General features: G+C 40.4%; 2 protein-coding genes across 4 annotated transcripts; one reads left to right on the top strand and one right to left on the bottom strand.

The window, feature by feature from the left end:
- The first annotated feature begins 59 nt into the window (after positions 1 to 59).
- On the top strand, positions 60 to 8,117 carry abhd16a (abhydrolase domain containing 16A, phospholipase). 2 transcript variants are annotated; one of them, XM_044360135.1, is made up of 20 exons: positions 60 to 185; positions 745 to 801; positions 1,454 to 1,520; positions 1,859 to 1,945; positions 2,203 to 2,288; positions 2,472 to 2,545; positions 2,721 to 2,828; positions 2,992 to 3,106; positions 3,202 to 3,303; positions 3,425 to 3,488; positions 3,621 to 3,670; positions 3,965 to 4,088; positions 4,211 to 4,315; positions 4,404 to 4,467; positions 4,691 to 4,747; positions 6,470 to 6,532; positions 6,634 to 6,710; positions 6,860 to 6,958; positions 7,077 to 7,123; positions 7,724 to 8,117. In XM_044360135.1, the coding sequence occupies exons 1-20, from the start codon at positions 84 to 86 to the stop codon at positions 7,805 to 7,807; spliced, it is 1,632 nt and encodes a 543-aa protein (XP_044216070.1). In that variant the 5' UTR covers positions 60 to 83; the 3' UTR covers positions 7,808 to 8,117. The 2 variants fall into 2 exon arrangements, with proteins under 2 accessions (XP_044216070.1, XP_044216069.1); XM_044360134.1 differs by having other exon boundaries at positions 63 to 185; positions 742 to 801.
- On the bottom strand, positions 7,723 to 22,360 carry vars1 (valyl-tRNA synthetase 1). Of its 2 annotated transcripts, XM_044360064.1 has the most exons (29): positions 22,253 to 22,360; positions 21,363 to 21,718; positions 21,002 to 21,145; positions 20,699 to 20,906; positions 20,495 to 20,610; positions 20,263 to 20,338; positions 19,785 to 19,885; positions 19,551 to 19,678; positions 19,259 to 19,423; positions 19,072 to 19,153; positions 18,859 to 18,978; positions 18,227 to 18,335; positions 17,952 to 18,131; positions 17,670 to 17,794; positions 17,425 to 17,528; positions 17,161 to 17,319; positions 16,104 to 16,194; positions 15,862 to 15,967; positions 15,632 to 15,702; positions 15,245 to 15,370; positions 15,035 to 15,139; positions 14,416 to 14,563; positions 14,032 to 14,159; positions 13,601 to 13,756; positions 13,225 to 13,449; positions 12,907 to 13,018; positions 10,322 to 10,497; positions 8,810 to 8,959; positions 7,723 to 8,723 (listed from the first exon to the last, which is right to left on the bottom strand). In XM_044360064.1, the coding sequence occupies exons 2-29, from the start codon at positions 21,714 to 21,716 to the stop codon at positions 8,655 to 8,657; spliced, it is 3,834 nt and encodes a 1,277-aa protein (XP_044215999.1). In that variant the 5' UTR covers positions 21,717 to 21,718; positions 22,253 to 22,360; the 3' UTR covers positions 7,723 to 8,654. The 2 variants fall into 2 exon arrangements, with proteins under 2 accessions (XP_044215999.1, XP_044216000.1); XM_044360065.1 differs by lacking the exons at positions 20,699 to 20,906; positions 21,002 to 21,145; positions 21,363 to 21,718; positions 22,253 to 22,360 and having other exon boundaries at positions 19,785 to 19,887; positions 20,264 to 20,338; positions 20,495 to 20,583.
- Positions 22,361 to 22,798: the final 438 nt, after the last annotated feature.

The following is a 22,798-nucleotide window of genomic DNA, read 5'->3' as shown; positions in this document are numbered from 1 at the left end:
AAATCCATTACACAAATTCCTAAGTGCTTTCGCGTTTGAGATTATTGATCAGTGCAGGCTTCCGTAGTCATCGCAGTGGAAGAATGGCCGGCTGGATGTGGCTGCGTTGTGTTTTAGGGCCTCATCTGCACAGAATTCACCGTTCTCCGGACCAGTCTCAGCTTGAAGGCAGGGCGGCGAGGAGGGTAGGAATATATACAGTTCTTACATCTGTTTGAGAACAGCCGACTGCTAAAACTGAGCGGAATTTAATCTCTTATCATCGATGTAGCTCCGGCTGCGGCCCGGAAGTGTCAGGTGTTTTGTTATTGAAACCCTGCTGTCACTGCGCTGGTAACAGTTTGTAAATGAATGAAATGACAGGCCCACATCCATATATTTGTTTTTTTTACATGTGAAATTAATGTGTTTTTCACCGTCACAGTAACAGCCAGGCTAACCGTAGCTTCATAAACTGTTTTCCTCAATGACATTAAACTGGTTATGCTAACGTTAGCCGGGAAAGGAGTTAAAGGAAACCTTGCCAAACCGAGAAAAGTAAAGCTATAAGCTAAACAGAAAATGAGAATATGACTAAAAATATAACTACAACAGAGTAAATTGTAATACTTTATTTATCTGAAATCGCCTCGTGTCCCTACAGCAGTGCTACTAACCGACTTTAACGTTATCTATCCGGAAAGCATCCGTCAGCAGCAGTACTCATGGCAAGATTAGATTAACGTTTTATTTATCTGTTAGCAGGGATGGAGCTACCAACCTAGAGGTCTGGAAAAACACACCGACAGCATCCTCGGTTGGGTCAGTATGGCTGCATGATTGATCATTTGGACAGTAATGAAAAGTTCTGTTAAAGGATAGGTTCACATTTTTTCCCAATTCTGTTTTCCTCGTTGTAATCATTCCTCCTGTTCATACATGGCTTTTTCAAAATCCCCATCAAATGCACTGTAAGTGATGGAGGGCCAAAATCCATAGTGTGTCCACACAGACATTTTTTTGTAAAAATGCATTTAAAAGTTTATCTGAAGCTTATATGAGGCTTCAGCACTCTGAGGTAGTCATATCAAGGGGATATCTGCCATATTTACAGTCTTTTTAGTATTAAATTCCCTCTTTGTGTTTCCTCAGACAATGTTTCCCTGTTGAGCCACTGGTGGAAGTATAGTAACAAAAAGAGGGACTTTGACACTAAAAACACTGTAACGTTGAAATATATCTATTTGATTTGACTCATTTGGATTGAAGCTTAATATTAGCCTCAGATAAACTTTAAAATACATTTTTGCACAGAAGGAGGATTTTGCCCCCCATCACTTATATTGTAAATGCATTATGAAGGGATCTTCTAATGGTCAGTATGACTCAGAGGAATGATTATGGCAAGAAAAACCTGTTAGACAGACTTGAAAAATTGTCTTTGAAGTAATGCACGTGTGTTCTCTCCCTCCAGGCTTCAGCACTGTGGTCTCTGTCCTACTACAGTTCTCCTCTTCTGCTCTGCTATCTGTACAGAAAAGGTAGGGTGTTTGAGATGTATCACTTCTCCATTATTTGATGCAGTTATGACTAGAGCTGAAATCATTTGATTTATGGCTTTATTATCAAGTGACTCATTAAGCACAAATTTCTCTGGTTGCAGCTTCTCTGCTGTGAGGTTTTGTTGCTTTTCTCTATATCATATTTTTGTAATATCTTTGGGAATTGGACTGTTGGTATAACATAAAAGATAAATGTAACATCACCTTGGGCTCTGGGAAACTGTGATAGACATTTTTCACTATTTACTGATATTTAATAAGTCAAAACGCAGGGGTTATGTGGATGTTTTTGTCACTGTCGGTTTGTGTATTTTTAGGTTACATCTGCAGCAGTAAGTTGGTTCCAGTGAGTCAGTATGTGGGAACTGTGCTGGTGTGTCTTCTAGGAGTGGCCTGTCTCAGAGGTGAGGTTACTGATTTCAACTAACTGGCAGGCTTAAACCAATTCAGTTCATTCATCTTTAGATATCAAAACATATGCTGCATGCCAATAAGATCCCATTAACATTGAGACAGTTGCACAAGGTCTACAGCCAGTAAGCATACTAAACACACCCTTGAGGCCTTGCAGCAAAATGTTTTTTGTGTCTCATGTGCGCTTCACTTAGGCCTTTCTCTGTCTTTACATTCCTTTACCTCCCTGTTTGTTTTACTCCACCAGGGTGGGGGAGATGGAAGAACACTGACTATCTTCAGTTCATCACTATTCTCGAAGAAACAAAGAAGAATCACTCACCAGCAAACAAGGTGAGATCATGACAACTTCAGGCAAGCACTGCGTGACAGGGTTTGCTATTTGTACAAGTACTGCAATGTTTGGGGAATAAGGAGACAAATTAATAATTACATATTGGAAAGTATCTAACCAAATGGATCAGAACTTCGTCAAGGGAAGACATCTTTTTGTTTTGTTTTCTGCTTTCCATGTAGAAAAAACTGAGGTGCTATGACTTTGACTTCTCTTACTGGCCTGCTGATTTCAGCTGGACAGAAGTCAGCAATCTGTAAGTTCTTATTGTCATATTTTATTACCATTTGAAATGCATGTGTTCAAAGCACTTAATTATAAATACGTGAGATCAAACACTGTGAAGTACTTTGGACAAATGCATCCACTAAATGTCAAATGTTTTGTGGCTTATCTATTCCATTGTAAGCTTTTAATTGTGTTCGTGACAGGAAAAAATCCAAGGGTGGTGTTTCTCTGCTGAAGCCAGAGCCCAGACTAAGAGGAGCAGCTGACAGTGTCCTCCACTCTGTGCGCACTCTGCCATGCCACGTCGTCAGGTAAATACACTTAATGCGGCACGATCCAGAATGCAGGCTCTGCATGACTGCGGGACGACACTGCAGATTTGTTTTTAGTACTACAGTAACAGGATAGATTCAGACTGTTGTATTTTCCCAAATGTACCATGTGATCATCATATCTCTCTTTCTTCCTCTCCAGTTTTCTTATTGCTCACTCATTTGGGAGGAGGATGCTGTACCCTGGTTCTGTGGGTCTACTGCAGAAAGCCATGAGGCCCATGCTCCAGCAAGGCCAGGCTAGGCTTATAGAAGAGGTTAAAAACACAACACAGACTCTCTATAAACACCTATATTCATCTTAATAAAGACTGATCATCCTGAGTCACTTTTCCCTTCATTTTTGTCACAGTTTGACGGTCAGAGGAACAAACTAGTGGCCTGTGATGGTAATGAGATCGACACCATGTTTGTGGATCGAAGGAGAGACGGGGGACTGAATGGCCAGACTCTGGTAAATGTCTGCAATGATTTGTTGTTTTTGTGCCTTGGGCTTTTTTTCCAGGGTCCAATAAAAACCCTGTCACACCATTCACATTATCAGTGGCTCAGGAAATGTATGAATTCTGCCACAGGTCATCTGCTGTGAGGGGAACGCAGGCTTCTATGAGGTGGGATGCGTGAACACACCACTGGAGGGTAAGAAATACCCTACTTCACAAGTGTCAAAAAAAGATTAAATTCCATTTAATGTTTTGTGGAGAAGCACAGCATCAACATAGTCTGAAATGGGCATATCTCTGTTAAATCTTGCGTTGATGTGTGCTGTAGGTGGATACTCTGTACTGGGCTGGAACCACCCAGGCTTTGGAGGCAGTACGGTAAGCAGATTTTATACAACACCAGTAGCCAGTGTACAATGTATGCCTGTTCTTTATATAGTCCCAACAAACAGTGCAGTGGAAAACAATGGCATGTTGAAATTCTAGTTTCAGTTTGGCAGTAATAGATAAGAGGGCCAAGTACACTCCCATGATTTATAATATGTGGGGTAGAATGAAAGATTTTAAATCTGTTAACTCTTTAGTAGTGCATGGTTTTGTGTTCAGGGTTGAGTGTTACCGTTCTGCTTAATAATACATGAATTTTTTTTTTTAACTTGTATTTTTTTACAGGGAGTGCCATTTCCCCAGAATGAGGCCAACGCCATGGATGTAGTAATCCAGTATGCAATACACAAACTGGGCTTCCAGCTCAGTGACATTGTTGTATATGCCTGGTCCATAGGAGGATTCACAGGTACACGAAGACAAGAACAATTCATGATAATCACTTTTTTATGCTATAATTGTGAATCATGTTATTTTGCTCTTTCTGGCCTTGAATTTCCCTCTTTCTCCCCATTTTTTCTTTTTTTTTAGCCAGTTGGGCAGTGATGTCATACCCAGAGATCCGATCATTGGTGCTGGATGCCTCCTTCGATGACCTCCTGCCTCTGGCCCTCAAGGTCATGCCCGACAGCTGGAGTGAGTCCTTAGGGGTTAAAGGTCATAAGCTCATTTCTGTAGTCTGTAGTGTTGTTACAGCAGCTGAAGTATCTTTGTTTTCTCTCAGGACCGTTGGTGCAGCACACAGTCAGGCAGTACATGAACCTCAACAATGCAGACCAGCTTCTCAAGTGAGTGGGACACTCTATTTAGAGTGACATGAATCATGAAAGTCAAAGTCTGCATCATTACGCAATATATTGGCATGTGATTGTGAAACTAGATTTTTTCTTTGGCACAGAGTGATGTTCTTTGGCGCAGAATGATGTTCTTTGGCATAGAGTGATGTGATGTATGTTCTTTGGCTCAGAGTGATGTGGCTGACGATTAACATAACTCCCCCTCCTCCTGCAGATACCAGGGACCAGTCCTGCTGATCAGGAGAACCAGAGATGAGATCATTACCACAACGTGAGTTTGAAAATATCTCAATATATAATATAACAGGTTTGCTTTCCGTCAGATTTACACATACATAATGTAAGCAAGGAAACATTGAGGTTGAAATAGGATGTTGGATCGGGGAATAACGATGGCTTCAGTTAAAATGTGAGCAATAGAAAAAACATTGACCACTGGAGCACAACAGTTGTGTTTTTTTTTGTTTTTTTTCTTTTGAAGGAAAACATTTTCCACCGTCTCAAAGGGCCAATTTTTTTCGTATCATTGATTGGAACATTTAGGTGCACCCATCGATATGTTATGAAGTTTAGGGCTGTAGTCTGCTGGTCGACTGGTCGATTAGTTGGTGGATATGCATCAACAGCGAGTAATCCGTTATTTCCTGCGGTGGGAGGGACAGACTAACAAATTACCTGTGAAAACGGGGGTTAATTCAAAACACCCCCATTGTTTTCACAACTTTGAACTCGCCCAACCTAATGAAGACTGCTGGGTCTAACTGTACTCAATGTTTACTGAACGTACTGAACGTTTACTGAATCTGTGTTTCTCCATAATGATAACAACGAGAACCCCCGCCAGGCCAAAAAAAATATTTTTTAATATTTGATATCCGAATGAAAAAGGGGGTTAGCTCCAAAGTTAGCAACAATGGGTTAGCCTAACCTGAAGACACAAAACAGAGAAATACAGAACAGAGAATTGTGTGGCTGCTGAGTTTACTGTGCACTCTGTCCCGTTAAAAATCAGTGTTTCTCTGACAATGTACAGCGACCACCGGACATCCGGTAGGGCTGTTAGCTGAGCTGCTGCTAACACTTGTTCGGTTTATTTCTCTTATAACTTTAGATCCAGGCGTTCAGCCGGTTTCCCCCTGGAGCCGAATTATCTGCAGAGGTCTCCTCTCCAAAAACAAACATACACGCAGATTAAAATTGTTAAAATACTAATTAAAGCTGTTTTACCTAAAAAAAATAAATAAATAAAAAAAAATCAATATTTCTCTGATGATGTTTGGTGACCACTGGACTTCCTGGAGGGGCTGTTAGCCGAGCTGCTGCAAACGTTTGTCCAGTTTATTTCTCTGATAACTTAAGATCCAGACGTCCAATGATGAAATCCTTCTTCCGGCTAAAAGATATAGTTAAAAACGACCTAAATTTATCATGAAAATGTGGCTTAAAACTGAATAAAAGTCAATTTATATCCATTTCTGTGGAAGAACCACAACGCCGATGTATTATCTTGTATGTGTGTAAGTTACTCTTTGGTAGACGCCATTGTAGCGGACAAACACAGCGCCGCTGTATGCATCTTGTGCGTGTTTACTCTTTGGTAGAGGAGGTATGACGCCATTGACAGGCGACCAAATGAAACGGTCCGTTACTTTGATTAAATTATAGATTTCTCTGGGTTTGAAAATTGTTGGAAACATTTGAGATAATCTAAGTACACAACTCAACAAAATATATAACATAGGTCTAGTTGTTTTTAGACATTTTAATGTGGAATAATTACATATTATACCTTTAAATCATCCACTGTTTACAACGCAGTAATTGTCCGTAAGTTGACAGTTAAGTGTCTTTCTTGATGATGAAGAGGCAGGAGGAGTTTATTTGTAAAGCACTTTGTAACATTGGTTATGAAAAGTGTTTTACATCCAAATACACAAACATTACATATTCACTACTGACAGCACATGATATTAAGTTGTCCACTGTATCACAGGGGTCCAGAAGACATCATGTCCAACAGAGGCAATGACCTCCTGCTCAAACTGCTACAGTTCAGGTTGGTCTCATCACTCTCAAGACATTCAATGTCATTATTCTCACTTCATCATCTACTTGAGTGACACATGCATGTGTGATGATGTCTTTTTTCCTGCCCAGGTACCCCAAAATAATGACAGACGAGGGGATCAGAGTTGTCAGACAATGGCTGGGAGCCTCCAATTATATGGAGGAAGGTCAGTATGTCACAATATCATTAAACTGTATGGTACACTTTAAACTTCCTTTTAAACTAAGCTTAAATAGTGTATAAGTTTACTTAAATTGCAATTAAAGTTGGTGTTATGAAAGCCATATGTAATACCAGCTCACTCTTGCTCTGCAGCTTCTGTGTACAGCGGCTACGAGGTGGACGATGACTGGTGTGTGTCTGTGCTGCAGTCGTATCAGGCAGACAGAGACGTTTTGTTTCCATGGAGTGTTGGTAAGCCCCGGCTCTTTTAAAATATATAAGCAAATAAACTGCAGACAGCAGTCCCCTCATACATGCATCCGTCACCTCATGGTGATTGTAAATACTGTGACACACTCTTTGTCACTAGGTGAGGATATGACTCTTGAGGGAAGACGGCAGCTGGCTCTTTTCTTGGTAAGAAAATAATGTATTATTACCCATGCATTCAATCTCATTGTGTACAGTTGTTTCTCTTGGTTTAAAGGGCAGCCGCCTATTTTGTCTGTTGTCCTTATCTCATCTCTAAGTCAGGCTTTTTCTTATTCTGTTTCAGCTATTTTCATATAACAAAGTTTAATTTCCTTTTTCTCCAATTAGCATCATTTTCTTGTTTAAGATTGGCTTACCTTCCTCTTTTCTCGCAATCCAAAAAAAAAAAAAAAAAACCCCAACATCACAGCTATTCAGACATCATTAGCACTGAGGAACACTTTTCTGGTCGCCATAGTAACCAGCTCACCTGTGCTCTCAGGTTGACTGGTGTAATATATTTCACCACGCTCAGCTTATTGAAGCCATTTAACATCAAACAAGAGGAGTGCCATCAATTACAGCTAATGCTATGCTTTCCCTCCCCTGGTAATGCCTTCTGAATTAGGCTTTATTCACCTCCCGTGTAAACCCTTAAGAGATGGGAGATTGGGAGGCACTGAGCCAGAAAGACGGAATCTAATATAATCAAGTTCTCCTCTTTTTGTTCATTGCCCTCCCTGCCGTCTTTTCTCTCTCTCCAAGGCACGGAAGTACATGCGAAACTTTGAAACAACACACTGCACGCCTCTCCCCGCCTCTGAGTTCCAGTCACCCTGGAGACTGTAAGGGAGGAGGAGGAGGAGGGATGGATGGATGAGAGGAAAATGAGCAGCAGAGGATTTGGGTGGCCTGTGGTCAGAGCGTGTTCCTGGCATGGTGTGAATGTATTACTGTGATTTTGTTCGATTTTTTTTTTTTTTTTTTTAAGACAGATGTGTTTTCATGTATAGCGTTGCTGTGGTGGCATCTGGAAAGATATGGTCTATTATTGGCCCCCGCAGCCAGAAACCTGTAAAAAAAAAAAATATAGTACATCTACATTTTTAGGTTAGAGCACAGTCATACTTTTCAATGTTTTTTTTTTTTTTTTTTTTTTTTTTAAAGTAAAAAGGATGCATTTAAGTAAATGCACAAGCCATCTCTCATTCCTTCCATTGTTCCCTTTTTGGTTGTATTTGTAAAGATACAACTGTGGGTATGAAGATATCGCTATAGTTAAAATAACACAAGAGTTTTGATGGTGACAGGTCGGACAAATTTTAATCTTTAAAAATGCAGCCAAAGTGTTTAAGCTTTTCATTTTCTTTTTCCCCCCTTTTCCATGGGCACTGTCTTTATGAACGAAGCGTGTATCCTAAAATTATGCTCTTAAATGTTCTATTAAATATGCTGAATAAAATGTTTGACATAAGGGACTTCACTCTTTTGTGTACTTAATACTATACAAGTGTTGAACAAATTGCACGGGAGACATCGGTGAATAGATTGCCTCAGAACACAATTGTTTGTCATAAGAGTTTTATTCAGTTCCTTCTACACTTCAATCAACTTGGAAAATGAATATGAAAATTAATATACTGACATGAAAAAAATGGAAATAAATCCTGATTTACATAATGCTAAAGGGGAAAAGTTACATCATTTTCCTGAAGTTGTCCGTGGCTTCTTTTACTTTCTCAAGTTCAGTCTGGCTCTGTCGTAGCTGTGGAGAAAAAGGAAGTAATTATTTATCGGGAATTCACAAGTCTTCACCTGAAGAAATCCTGCGAGTCAATTTCTATTTCCCACCTTCTCAGCATCCTGCTCCTGCACCTTCGCTGGCACCTTCTCCTTGTAGTCATTCTTTGCCATCTTCTCTCTCAGTTTCTGCATCTGTTTCTCCAAGTCACCTTTCTTTGTCATCAGTTTCGCCACCTCCTTCTCCACGTCAATGAGACCCTTTGGGGAAAAAAAAAAAAAAAAAAAAAGGTAAAGTGAAGACAAGGATGACAGTTGCAAATTATGATCTTGCCGTTTCAGGTCGCTAAAGGAGAAACAGGGAATTGAAGTGGAGCAGACATAGTTTATGTGTTATTCATAGTAGCTTTGATTACAAAGCATGTGAGATGTATTCAGGCTATTCGAGCAATGATTAAGTAAATTTACTCAAGTAGAAATTTAGGGCACTGAATATCTCAGTGTTTTGCCACTTTACACTTTAACTCCACTACATTTATTTGACAGCTTTAATTAATTTGCTGATTCACATTTTACATAGAAAACATGTTCAGTTTATAGAATTTGAAGGGAGACTAAACTGCCTAACAGCATATAAAGTATTTAATATTAGCTTCACCTCCCCACGAAAAAGCGTTTTTACACACTAATTCAACAATAATATTCCACTCTAAAAGGAGCCAATCTGCATAATGAAGTGCATTTTGCTGTTAATACATGAAAGGTCCATATTTTTTTCCCCAAGTCTTAAAACAGTCAGGTGCCCATATGAACATTGAAATGTTCTTGGTTGCTGTAATCATTCCTCCTGTTCATACTGGCTCTAAAGAGATTCCTTCTTAAAGCAATTTCAGTGTAAGAGACGGTTGATAGTCCAGTCACGATTCTGTGCAAAGATACATTCCAAAGTTAAGGAAGTTAATATGTGGCTTATGTGGTCTGAGTTAATCATATCAGATGGGTATCTTTTATGGTTATAGTCATTATAGTGCAAAATTCCCTTTTTGTGTTACTATCCCACCACCATAGCTCATTACAGAAACACTGTCTGGACACACAAAGCGTGGATTTGGTACTCAAAAGACTAACTTAGAAGAAGAAGATACACACTTAATATGTCTGACTCAGACTGCTGAAGCTTCATATTAACTTTAGATAAACATGGAAAATATTTTTGCACAGAACAAAGATGATGGATTTTGTCGCATTAGGGATGGATCTCCTAATGGCCAGAGTGGACAGGAGGAATGATTATAGTAAGCAAAAACAGTTTCAATGTACATACAGGAACCTGACTATTGTATTAAGAAATACTTTTTGATTTTGAATGTAGGACCTTTTCATCCAGAGTATTTTTACATTACAGTATTGCTACTTCTACCACTGCTATTCAGGTAGTCATGTTACTTGTCAAAACAGAACTGGTGAATTTAACTGATTTGCAACTGAAGCAAAAGGGTATATGATGAATATTGCCCCATCTAGGAAGCTAAAATACACCAGGACAAGTGTGTGTACAAACATATGAAGTTAGGAGAGGGATTGTGGGAATTAAACTAAATTGGGAGGATTACCGGTGCTCACCTTGAGCATGAGGTTGATAGTGCATCTGTCAGAGGCGATGGCCACAGCACAGCCTTCTGGGACAGGCTGATTGGCAATCAGAGGGATGATTGCCTGGGAGTAGGACAAGGTCTGAATCTGCAAACTGTATTTCTCCACCAGGGACACAGTTGCAGAGTCTATGCACTGGAGATAGCCTGGGAGAGAAATTGATGTACAAAAGGTTAAGCATCAGGAGAATAACTTATTGACAAGATGCACTCAGGATCCAATACAGACTGTGGTTGATATGGTGTGTTAGTGTGAAAAGAAGATATTCAGGAAAATTCCAGTATTTGTCAACCTGGCTGTTCTCATTTTTTTGTCCATTATATTCAAGGCAAGGAGGATGAGCCTCCTACACCATTTCCAAAATCTCTAGAACAAAAGGTGGTGAGCTTTCATGAACAATATTCATAATGTATAAAAATATGAGAACAACACCCAGGTGGATGATTACTTGAATTTCCCCTTTAAAAAACACAACCCAGGACCTGGTTTGGGTCAGGCCCAAATTACATACAGTCTCTGAGTATGGTCTTGGGCCTGTATGTCAATATGTGTAATACCTGAGTGGACTCACTATAAACTCTTTTTTTTTTTTTAAAGATATGTTTTGAGGCATTTTTGCCTTTAATGGAGAGCTGATAGTGGAGAGGCAGACAGGAAGCTAGGGGGAGAGAGAGGGGTATGACATGCAACGAGGGTCCCAAGCCAGAGCCTTGTGGTTATGTGGCATGTGCTGTAACCAGCTACCAGGGCGCTCTGCTATCAACTCTAATTATGTGGTGCATCATAATCACAGCAGGAGAAAATGTGTTTTTGAGGCAGTGGCAATGCAGTGGAAAAATGAAGACATTATTTGGTGGTGCATCATACTGCTGTAGTGTTTGTGTTTTCTCTGTTTGGGTCCCTTCAGGTCGACCAAATTCTGGATCGGCTCTAATTATCCTATTTCAGAAACTGTCCTTTCACCTTGAACTCTTTACAGGGTCCAAGCAGGGAAGCTACTGGAACCCTATTGCATCTGTTAGGATTATTCTTCGGCCTTAAAAGTATCTGGGTCTCTGTAACAGCTACAGTTCCCAAACTATAGCCAAACTAACTTCCCCACTATACTCACTATAATAATGAACCTTACTTTTTGTCCTCTAACTTTTGAACCGTAAGTCTAACAAACAAATTTTTTTTTTCGGATCCTGTGAGTCCAGACAAATCTATCTATATAAGCCCCACCTATTTGTGCCTAGATAGATTTTCCGCCATTTTGACTTTTGTCCAAATCTGTTTTTTCGCGACTCCTCCCACAAATTTTGAGCAATCAGCATCAAATTTGGCGCACACCATATCAGACAGATAAAAGTACTTTTTCAGATTTTTGATATTCCATACTGTTTTGAAATTACACATTTTTAAACCTGTGTCTTTAAATTCAATTTTACATAAATGCTCATAAATCAAAATTGGCTTAAGCTATTGTAACCAAACTTGGTCCACATGTTTGAATGCTAGGCCTGAGCTTCGCTGCGCAGTCCTGGGATATTCTGTCACTAGGAGGCACCACAAATAAGAAAAGTTTATATCTCATAATCAGCCACACGAATTTGTACGAAATTCAATTTGCACAATCTAGATTCATGACTCAGTCGATGCTTAAAATTTGGTAATGACTTGTTAAAGTGAGTGTGGATTATTAAAACAAATCTAAATTTCTAGACATTTCACATTCCAAACTCCAAAACAAAAAATCAAAATAAATCACCCGTATGTCCTACAGAGCTGAATATTTTTCAGCACAACCACTGAATTGTAACAAGTTTGCCTCACAACCAATGGTCAATTCAGACGTCTATCACTCTGTATTTTTCAAATAATGCAAAATCAATTAACATCTATTATCTCCACAAGTCTTGATTCATATGCTACCAAAATTGAAACAGACATTCTCTAGACGGTAGATATCAAGTGTTCAGATCGGTCAAACATCGAGCCCACAGTGATATTTAATATCTTGCTGGAATTGTACTGTATGCACAACATTTTCTATTTCATCAAATTATTAAACAAATTTCACCAATATATTTGACAATACACCCGATACCAGCAGAATGGTGTGTGTTTGTTTTCTGAATGTTCTCACCAACATTTTGACTGTTGTAAGTAGACAAAAATACTCCTGTCTGTCCCCATGTGATGTCATAGCCTCAAGTTGTATGAAAATGTGTGGAAACCATGTCTTCCCGGTGGCGCAGTCAGTAAGTCACCTTCTCTGGGAATACAAAGGTCCAGGGTTCAAATTCCTGGCTGGCCAATTCAAACCTGCCAAGCATGTGGCAATTTATGCATGTGGCATGTTTTCAAATTCTTCTGAAGGTCATATTAAGTCAAAGACTGACCTTTGTGCTTGGATCCCGTTCATTGCCACTTGCGGCTATATTTTGCAAGTTAATTTATTTGAAAGTTAATTTATTCCAACATTTTGGACCTGTAAAGACTTCTAGATATATTAAATATCACTGGCCTTGAACAAAAATGTATTTCACATTAGTTTGTGTATGTCATCTTACAGTCAGCTCTGGTCTTTGTCAGGTTGTAGTCTGCCCTCAGCGACCGGATCGTCTTGACGACAGTCATTACAAGCTCCATATCGCGGTCGACCTCCTCGCTGTGCCAGCAGAACTGAAACAAATCACATGAAACGTATTGCTCACAAAGACAGAAGGAGAACATCACCAAAAAAAGAAACTGCTATGTCTATTATTTCACCCTCTCACACAATGTGTAACTGTGTCCTATTATAAAAACTTCTGCATCAGTTCTCGCCTGCTGAGTCATCTGCACATCAGTGAGATTTTAAATGATATTTTCCCCTTTCTTTATCTCACCTCTTCAGTGTCAGGGTAGGATGTGACACAGAGACTCGGGGGATCAGTCTGAGGTCGTCGTCGTGGTAACCTCTGGTAGAGTTCCTCAGAGACGAAGGGCATCATGGGAGACAGAAGGCGCAGGCCGACCTCCAGACAGGTGTAAAGGGTCTGTCTGCACACCAGTGCTTGTCTCTGGCTGGCACTGTCTTCCTCTGCTTTGCTGAACACTGGTTTCACACTTTCCTGGAGAGGTGGAGAAAAGAGATGAGAGAAATCAGTGGAATGTGGTTTGGTCCACATGAAGTCAACATCAAGAGATCAAGAGACTGAAAAAAACCTTTACATGCCCTTACATAATGTCTTTTAGATGCTCAGTGGTCAAAAACTTTCTTACCAGGTAGACATCGCAGAGCTCATAGAGCCAGAAGTTGTAGATGGCAGTTGTGATGGCTGGAAAGTCGTACGCCTTGAAGCCAGTGTCACAGAGACCAACAGCAGCACTCAGCCTGGACAGAATCCACCTGTCTGATACGCTCTCCTCTCCACACAACTGAGAGGATCGAATGATGTGTAAAGAAAAAAACATTTTTCAGTAAACACAACTCCTGTGCTGAATATCTTCTCCCAGATGTCAGTGCGTGCAAGGTTATGAATACAATGCAGGATTATTTTGAAAGACAGCAAACAGGAAAAGTAAACCCCCAGACAAAAAAAAACTGCTTTACTTGGTCAGAGTATGGTACGCATATCACTGAATGAATATAAATATGGAAAAATCTTTTATTATGCTCCCTTTTCTGTCTCTTATCCTTTCCTTAGTCTCACCTGGGCTTTCTCTGATGGTACAAAGTTGTCTCCCAGTGTCTTCATGGCAAACTTCACAGCGTTCCACAGCTTGTTGCAGAAGTGGCGGTAACCCAGAATACGGTTGACATCCAGGTTGATATCCCTGCCTGGGAGGCACACACAAACTCAAAGGAATGAAAATGTCTGTATAAATTAAAACACTTCTTAAATATTTAACATATCACATTGCTTTTTGAGTTTTAAACGATTGGCCTTGTATTGACAGCACTGTCAATGCCTTTTTACATCATTTAGACATATTTTAGGAAGTCAGGGTTGAGATGCAGCCTCAACAAGGCCGTTGGCCAATAGAGGCCTTGCAGGGGAGAAAGGAAGAAAAACATAGAAGACAAATGAGTTCACCTTGGCTCGTGTAGGCGCACAGGGCGAATCGTAGAGCATCTGTGCCGCATTCTGGGATGCCATTTGGATAGTCTGACTTCTGGCCCTGCTTTGCCTTCTCCACCTCCAGTGGATCCAAGTTACTGTCCATCAATTGGGCATGAAGACCCTAGAGGGACAGGGGATAAGGAGGGATGTCATCACTGGATGTCACCACTGGAAAAAAAAAAATGTGTTCATATGCGTTTTCCTGTCTCATCTTGAGAATTAGGACTCTCTCTCTCTGCCCCTCTTTATGCCTAAATTGGACAGGCAGGCAAGGACCTTTGAGGAAGCTTTTTTAGGTTAAAGTGCAGTTTACTACAAGTACTTCAGTGCCCTCTAGAGGACAGGTCTGCTTCAACTGAATGAGCAGTTTCCTCCCAGCTGGAGAAGAGATTGATGGCCTCAATAAAAGCTTGTTGGAAGCAGAAAAAGGTGCTTAATAAAGCTTACATAAGAATATGGGCCTCAGGGGAGCAATGAGCACGTGGTGACCATGTAAAAGACGAGCCAAATGGGAGAAAGGAAAGATTGTCTGTGTGTATGTGTGTGTGTGTGTGTGTATCAGAACATGCATCAAAGCGTGATTAGGATTTACCTCTAGGGAGATCCCTGTAATGACATCCAGAGGGTCAATGACGTTGCCTAAAGATTTGCTCATCTTCCTGCCGTGGGCGTCCCTAACCACTGCATGCAGATAAACCTGTGAATAGAAAAATCATCATTGCTTAATCACATCCAGCTAATAACACTAATATGATTTCCTGTTGTGTTATATTGTTGTCTTGGCCGTCGTGATCGGTCTCACCTCTTTGAAGGGCAGCTTGCCAGTCAGTTTGAGGCCCATCATCACCATACGAGCAACCCAGAAGAACAGGATGTCATGACCCGTCTCCAGCAAGGTGCCGGGGTAGAACACATTCAGGTCTTGGGTCTAAAAAGAGACCACAAACACAAACATTAATGATGGAAATTCATAGACACATTGAGGAACGTGAACCTATTTAATATATTCATGATAGCAGAATGTGTACGAAGAATTTTGGAGGTAGCATTTAGAGTTTATACGCTCTTCTTATCATATGATTTGCAGTTTTTACTGCAGTGTTTCTACTGCAGCTGATATTCATAATATCTTTAGAAAAAAAAGGTGGCATTTATGTCAGTAGAAAGTGGGTTGACCTCAGTCTTTTACCTCATTTGGCCATCCGAAGATGGAGAATGGGAAAATGCCAGACGAGAACCAAGTGTCCAGAACATCCTCATCTGAAACACAGGAACAAAAGTTATCTAATCTGTATGAATATGGAGTAAAATTAATTCAATTAGGTGAATCTGTGTAGTGGCATAACATGAACTGATTAGATAACCTTTAAAAATGATTGTGGTAATGAGACTGCTAAATTAAAAACTATTTAATCTTACCCTGTCTAAGGGTGATTTTGTCAGCAGACACATTGAAGCGTTTTGCTGCCTTCTCTCTGGCCTCTTCCTCCGATCTCCCACTCACCCAGTAATGACCATCCATATCCTGAGGGATGAAAAACAAAAACAGAGGAAATAAATGAAGGAAACAGACAAAGAAAAGCACAATAACTATGCAAATAGCTTTTATCTGTCATCTGAAAGCCTCCAGACTTTGACAATAGCGACTGGTGTCCTCTTACCTCGCCTTGTTTCACAGAAGGATCATTGACTGTGATGAAGTACGCAGGGATGCGGTGACCCCACCACAGCTGCCGAGAGATACACCAGTCCCTGAGAGGAAGACGGATTAATACAATCTGAAACAATAGTCACTACACACTTGATTGATCATAACAATATATTGTCTAGAGCTAAAGTGAATAATCTTGGTTATAGAGTGAATAAACTCGATTATTCAATTAACAGAAAATTAAATCATCAACTATTTTGATAATCTTTTGATAATCAATTACTAATTTATGTAGTTTTTCAAGCAAATAAACCAAACATTCTCTGGTTCAAGCTTTGCAATTATGATGATTTGCTGCTTTTCTTCAGACTATTTATCAGACAAAACAAGCATTTTGAAGACATCACTTTGGGTCCTGAGAAACTGTGATGGATATTTTTCACTATTTTCTGACATTTTATAAACTAAAACAGTAGGGCTGCGACTAATGATTATTTTCATTATTGATTAATCTTCAATTCATTGCTTCCTCCATTAAAATGTGAGAAAATATTGAAAATGCTGTTATAATTTGCCAGAGTCAAAGTTTACGTCTTTAAATGTCTTTTGTCCGAGACCCAAAGATATTCAGTTTACTATCATGTATGACAAAGAAAAGCATTAATCATCATCATCATTTGAGAAGCTAAAAGCAGCCACATTTTTTGACATATTTGCTGAAAAAAATGACTCAAATGATTAGTTGATTATGAATAGTTACAGATTAATTTTCTGTGGATCAACTAATCAATTAATTGACTAATCATTGCAGCTCTATAAAAAATGAATCAAATAATAAATAAAATAAGCAGATTAATCAATGAGGAAAATAATCATTAGATACACTGTGCTTCTGTCAAGATTTCTGCCAGAAGTGCAGATGCTGTATGTATCAAAGTCATAGAGTAATCATTGTTACTATCATAAATAAAATTGTTTGATTGAAATGACCACAACTGCTCAGACCTATTTCAAAACATTCAACAATGTGCATAAAACAAAAGAAACAATCAAGAAGAGTTAATTACCTTATATTGTCCATCCAGTTGAACCACGTCTTGAGGTGGTGATCAGGGATGATTTTGAGTCGTCCCTCTCTGACGGCATCAGCGGCCTGCTTGCCCATGTCTGTGCAGTTCACATACCACTGCGGCTTCAGCAGCGGCTCCACAATGTCCTTGGAACGACTGACAGGGCAGACACACAATAGGGCTTAAAAGACGGTCCTGAATAGGATGAACAGATCTCAAATAACCTGTGCTCTACATACACAGACATGAACTCAACCTCACCTGCAGACTGGAACGACCATAGGGTTGTCTTTGATCTCTTTAAACTGCCCCCTGTCCTTAAGAGCTTGAAGCACTGCTTTCCTGGCCTCAAAACGCTTCATACCCTGGAGGGCCAGAAAGAATAAGTGAAGGATTAAGAAATAAAACTTATTCACCAAGCAAACTAGGAAAAAGGAAACAGACTTTTGGTGTCACAGTGGAAATGCACACACTGCAGGGGGAAGGACGATAATGAGACACTATACCAGGAAGGGAGGAGGAACATTAATGAGCAAGCCATTCTCATCCAAGATGTTGATGAAGGCCAGATTGTGTCTCTCTCCAACCTCGTAGTCATTATGGTCATGAGCTGGGGTGATTTTGACAGCGCCTGGACAGAAAATGGTGCAGAGGGACAAAAGAGAGGGAGAGATGAGGAAAAAAAAAAAGAGAACAGACGTAATGAGGAAAAGTGGCTCGACTTAACGAGTTGTTATGATTACTTATTCTCAGCACACGGCAGGAAGCTTCTCTTTTCCGGTGCCTACCTGTTCCGAAGCTCATATCCACAAAGTCATCGAAGACAATCGGCATCTTGCGGTCACAGAATGGGTGAAGCACCATTTTCCCCTTCAGATGCTGATATCTGGAGTCGGCAGGGTGGACAGCTACAGCCGTGTCTCCCAGCATAGTCTCGATACGAGTTGTGGCCACAATCACTTCCTCGTCTAAAGACCAGAAAGTACAAATGTGAATAAAAGTATTATTAAAGTGGCACAGGGTGTCTTTGTTTAAAAATTCTGTTCTCCATGAGCTCACATACCTGATCCGTCTACCTTGTAAGCGAAAGAGACCAACACTCCAAACTCTACTTTTTCTTTATAACCAGGCACAGGCAACAGAGTTCTGCCAGTGAGCTCCTTCTTATCCACCTGGAACCCAACCAGCAGAGTTAATCAGGAGAGCACAGCGTGTCCAGCATAGCCGTATAACAGGGTTAAAACATTAGGACTGGGTACTGTTTGAAAAAATTGGTTATCGTTGGCTTTAAATACCAAAATTATACTTCTTTCAGCACCTTCATTTTCTGAGTATAATGACATTTTTCTACATAAGAAAAAATATGTTTAAAATTTTAGATTAACGCAAACAGCCATAGAAGAACTAAACCTGGACGCAACAGAAAATGCAATTAGAAAAATAGAATTTAAATCAGGATATATCAGATTAAAGAACAAGTAAATAAGACTCTTAACAACTTTCAATTCTGTAGTTATTCAAAAAGTCTTGGTGCTTGATATCTAGCACGAGTCATCAGCGAGCTACATGTACTTATACTACATACGCTGTCAGTGAAAGGCTTTATAACACACAGTTTTAGCATTTTTGGCTAATTCAAACCATAGCACTCACTAAGTAGGAAAAAGTAAGAAAAAAGGTGTAATTGTAACTTGCCTCTATGTCAGAGATGGCAGAGTTCAGTGTGCATGACCAGTTGACCAGTCTCTTGCTCCTGTAGATCACTCCCTCATCATGCATGCGGATAAAGGCCTCTTGAACTGCATAGGAAAGTTTCTGGACAGAGAAAACAGTATAGACCATGAGAATGAGAAGTGTTTCTTCAGATTCTGTTCAATTTAAATGAGTTAAGAGATTTCAGATGCTTACAGGGTCCATAGTGAAGCAGGCTCTGTCCCAGTCCAGAGAAGAGCCCAGCCTCTTCAGCTGGTGGTAGATGCGGTCACCCTTTCTAAAAAGAAAAAAAGGGGCTAAGTTACAACTGTGGTTTTATTTCAGCGTTTCTCCTACTTCAAATCTTTTGCTTCTCTTTTTTTCTACCACTTCCTCCACTCACTCGTTTTTCCATTTCCAGACTTCTTGGATGAAGTTCTCCCTGCCCAGGTCGTGGCGGCTCATGCCCTTCTCTCTCATCAGCTTTTTTTCCACCACCACCTGGGTGGCGATGCCGGCGTGATCACAGCCGGGGTTCCACAGGGTGGTCTCACCTCGCATCCTGTGCCTGGACGGAGCGAGGAAAGCAAATAATTAACGTGGCTTTGATACCACAACAAGCTAGAACTTACGAGTCTCGCCGAGTGTATGACTATGAATTTTTAGTATTTTCATTTCAGTCTAAGTGTAATTACCATCTGGTCAGACAATCCTGAATGGCGTTGGTGAGGGCGTGACCCAGGTGAAGTGATCCAGTCACATTAGGTGGAGGGATACACATCATGAAGATGCCACGAGGGTTTTGCTCACTAATACTCTTCCTCTGCAGAGTGCGGTGAGGGAGAGACACATTAATATTTTATTACCGGCTGCACAAACCGATATAAAAAGGATATGTTATTATAGTCTGAGTGGAAGGACTTCCGTACCCCAAACTCAGGCTTGAAGAATCCCTGCTTCTCCCACCATGGATACCAGGCAGCCTCCACATACTGAGGACTGTAGGAGTCAGGAAGTGGACTGATGGTATCTGAGACCAGAGGGAAGAGAGAACATGTTCAGATATGAAGCTACCTGAAGCTAAAAATAAAGCTAAATTAACCTGCTACGAATTGGAAAAGCTGCAATAACTGGAACATCAACAAGTGAAGCAAAACTAATGATGATCCAAACTATGTATGTACCAAACAACAGCTGTTTAAGGACACAGAAATGTGGCCAGAAAAAGTTTGACATTATCATATGGGCTTGAACCTGAGGAAATAACTGAACACTGAACTGAAGCCTATTTTAAAGCACAATTAGTCTAAAAAAAAACCACAAGGACTTCAAAGGACATTCCCATTGTATATATTAAATCACATTTTTCACTCAGAAAACAGTCTGCTTGGTAACTAATTAAATCACCTTTTTTCTCTCCAGCAGGAGTAGAGATGTTGTATGTGACCACTCCCAACTCTTTCTTCTCAGGTTTGGCCTTTTTCTACAACAGAAAAAACTAGAATGAAAAATCTTTGCTATCAAGTGATCTGGCCTATAAGGGAAAAGCTATGTTGTTAATATCTGTCCATATTTATGTTTTTAGGTACAACAATGTTTTACAAAGTGTTATTTATAAGAAGTTGCAGATTATCAATACCTCTGCTGGTGGCTGAGTCTTTTTCTTCGCCTCCATTTCCTTCTTCTGTTGGAACTTTTCCAGCTTTTCTCTCTTCTTAGCTTCCTTCTTCAACTGGGCTTCTGTCTTCGGTGGGCCTGTAGGAGGAAACAAAAAAGATCCAAATACAGTTTACACGCACACACAAACAAAATATTCATGAGCAGTTAAATGGCATTTCCTCACCATTAGCTGTGGCACCAGCAGAGTCAGCAGCAGGACTGCCATTAGCAGCTTTGGCATTTCCAGCAGCATTTGTCTTCGGTGTAACCGGCACCATCTTCTCACACAGAGTGATCTTCCCAAGCACTTTCAGAAACTGCGGCTGATTAATGCAGGTTGTGAACCACCTGGTAACATTGGTCAAGACCTTCCTGTCTGATGGCTCCAACACCTAAAAATGAAAGAATAACAAAACATGATCAAAATGGGCTGAGCAACTAAGTGGAGAAACCTGTAAGACAACATAGCTTTGCACAACGTACGTACATATTTGAAAGGTAGAAGAACAGCTGTAGCTACAGCCATATCAGCCAGGGTGATGCTCTCTCCCACTAGGAAGGTTCTTGGTTCCAGTGCCTGATCGAGAACTTTAAGCACACGCAACAACTCTGCTCGGGAACTCTGCTGGAGCTGAGAAGCACAATAAGTCATTTGATTAATTTCCCTGCTCCTCATCAGTCAAGAAATGTGTACAAGTAAACTGAAGTGTATTTTGTTTAGGAGTCATATCTCACTCTGGAACTGAACAATAACATGAGCAGAACAAATAAATGAATAAATGAAAAATGAAACCTCACAAGGGAAGATCACAAATATGTCCAACTAAGTATTTAGATACCCCTCTCACCTTCTTATCCAGTCCTATCATCCCCATCAGTGGGAAGACCACAGCACAGGACACAGGGGTGAGCTCATTGTCTGCAAAGCTGAGCCATTGCCACATCTGACTCTGCTGCTTTGCATCTACACCAGCCTTCTTGCCCTGAACGGCCAGGTACCAGGCCACGGCACTGGCTCCACTCAGGACGGAGTCAGCATCCCCAGCAGCCAGCACAAGGGTCGGTCTGGAGCGGGCATTTAGAGACGCAGGAGGGTCCTCTGTGATGATCCGGGGGCGCAAGGACGGACAAAACTCTGCAGCAATGAGACCCAGAAGGCTCCTGAAGTCATCAGGGTGAGGGGACACATAGAGAGTGGCCATCCCTGGTGGACACACAGAAATCATGTACATTATTAACTTGGGTTGACTTGTGCGCATTTTATATCATTTTTGCTCTCAGTGAATGGCTTGTCAACAAGTTTGCCAAATAGCATGAGCTGTTAATAGTGGTGTGTGTGTGTGTGTCTGTGTGACAATGTGACAAACTTGGTGACATCTCCAGGTTGCTTCTTTGTAAACAATCCCATGCAATCAGGGCAACGATTTTTAGCAGCTTATATTAGCAGCATCTTACACATCTTGGTTCAGAGTTTCAGAAGATGAGCTAGTTGTGTTAGCTGGGTAGCTATCTGGGTCCTTTTCTGCAAAGCTAAGCTCTGCCACCTGTCAAATGCTGCCTGCCAAACAGGCTAGTTAGCTTTAGCTAAACACCGGTAAACTAAAACCGGAGTTTCTGTGACTGCATGGAGCTTTATGTTTTACACACGAGGGGAGTATTGGTTTTAAAGTCGCTCTAAAGTTAGTCTTCAAGAAACACATGACTTTTAACTAAACATTTCCATAAAAGCAGTCCCTACCTTTGAATGAAACAGAAAGAGACGTCAGCTTAAGTTAGCACACACGGCAGATCCACATGTGCCCTCTCCGACTCTCTGCCGACTGATGCAACGAGAGCCAGCGATACGTTCCGGGGTGATTTTTTTTTTTCCTAGGACGGCGAAGTCATGACCCGCCCATGGATGTCCTAACCAACCCAACCAACGAAGGCAACGAGCACTAGCCAATCAGAGGCATAGTAGGGCGGGACATGAAGTCACCATCCAGGAATATAAAAAATGACTTCCGGTTTTGATCCGCCGCTTCCGCCTCACAACGGAAGTCTGTCAAATAACTTCATGCAAAGAATAATATAACAATAAACAGTGGTAGAATAACCATATATCTCCCACTTAAAAGAAAGTTTTAATAACGTAATGTAAAAATGAAGTTAATAAAGTTAGTTATGTAAAAGTCCTGAAGTATCATCATCAAAATGAAAGTAAAAGTTCTCATTATGCAGAATGACTCAGAGTGTTATACTGTTGTAGTTATATATTAATTTATATATATTTTTTTATTTCTGT

The sequence above is a fragment of the Thunnus albacares genome, chromosome 8 (assembly GCF_914725855.1).
Source record: "Thunnus albacares chromosome 8, fThuAlb1.1, whole genome shotgun sequence".
NCBI classification, from domain to species: Eukaryota; Metazoa; Chordata; class Actinopteri; order Scombriformes; family Scombridae; genus Thunnus; species Thunnus albacares.
This window is presented reverse-complemented; position numbering and strand designations above follow the sequence as displayed.

Coding starts and splice junctions, on each gene's coding strand:
- vars1 (XM_044360064.1), bottom strand. CDS start 21,716: ATGGCCACTCTCTATGTGTCCCCTCACCCTGATGACTTCAGGAGCCTT. Junction 15,968..16,103: donor CTTCTGTGAAACAAGGCGAG/GTAAGAGGACAC, acceptor TTCATCCCTCAG/GATATGGATGGTCATTACTG. Junction 8,960..10,321: donor CTATCAACCTCATGCTCAAG/GTGAGCACCGGT, acceptor TTTTCCCCAAAG/GGTCTCATTGACGTGGAGAA.
- abhd16a (XM_044360134.1), top strand. CDS start 84: ATGGCCGGCTGGATGTGGCTGCGTTGTGTTTTAGGGCCTCATCTGCAC. Junction 2,829..2,991: donor CTGCCATGCCACGTCGTCAG/GTAAATACACTT, acceptor CTTCCTCTCCAG/TTTTCTTATTGCTCACTCAT. Junction 3,304..3,424: donor GACTGAATGGCCAGACTCTG/GTAAATGTCTGC, acceptor ATTCTGCCACAG/GTCATCTGCTGTGAGGGGAA.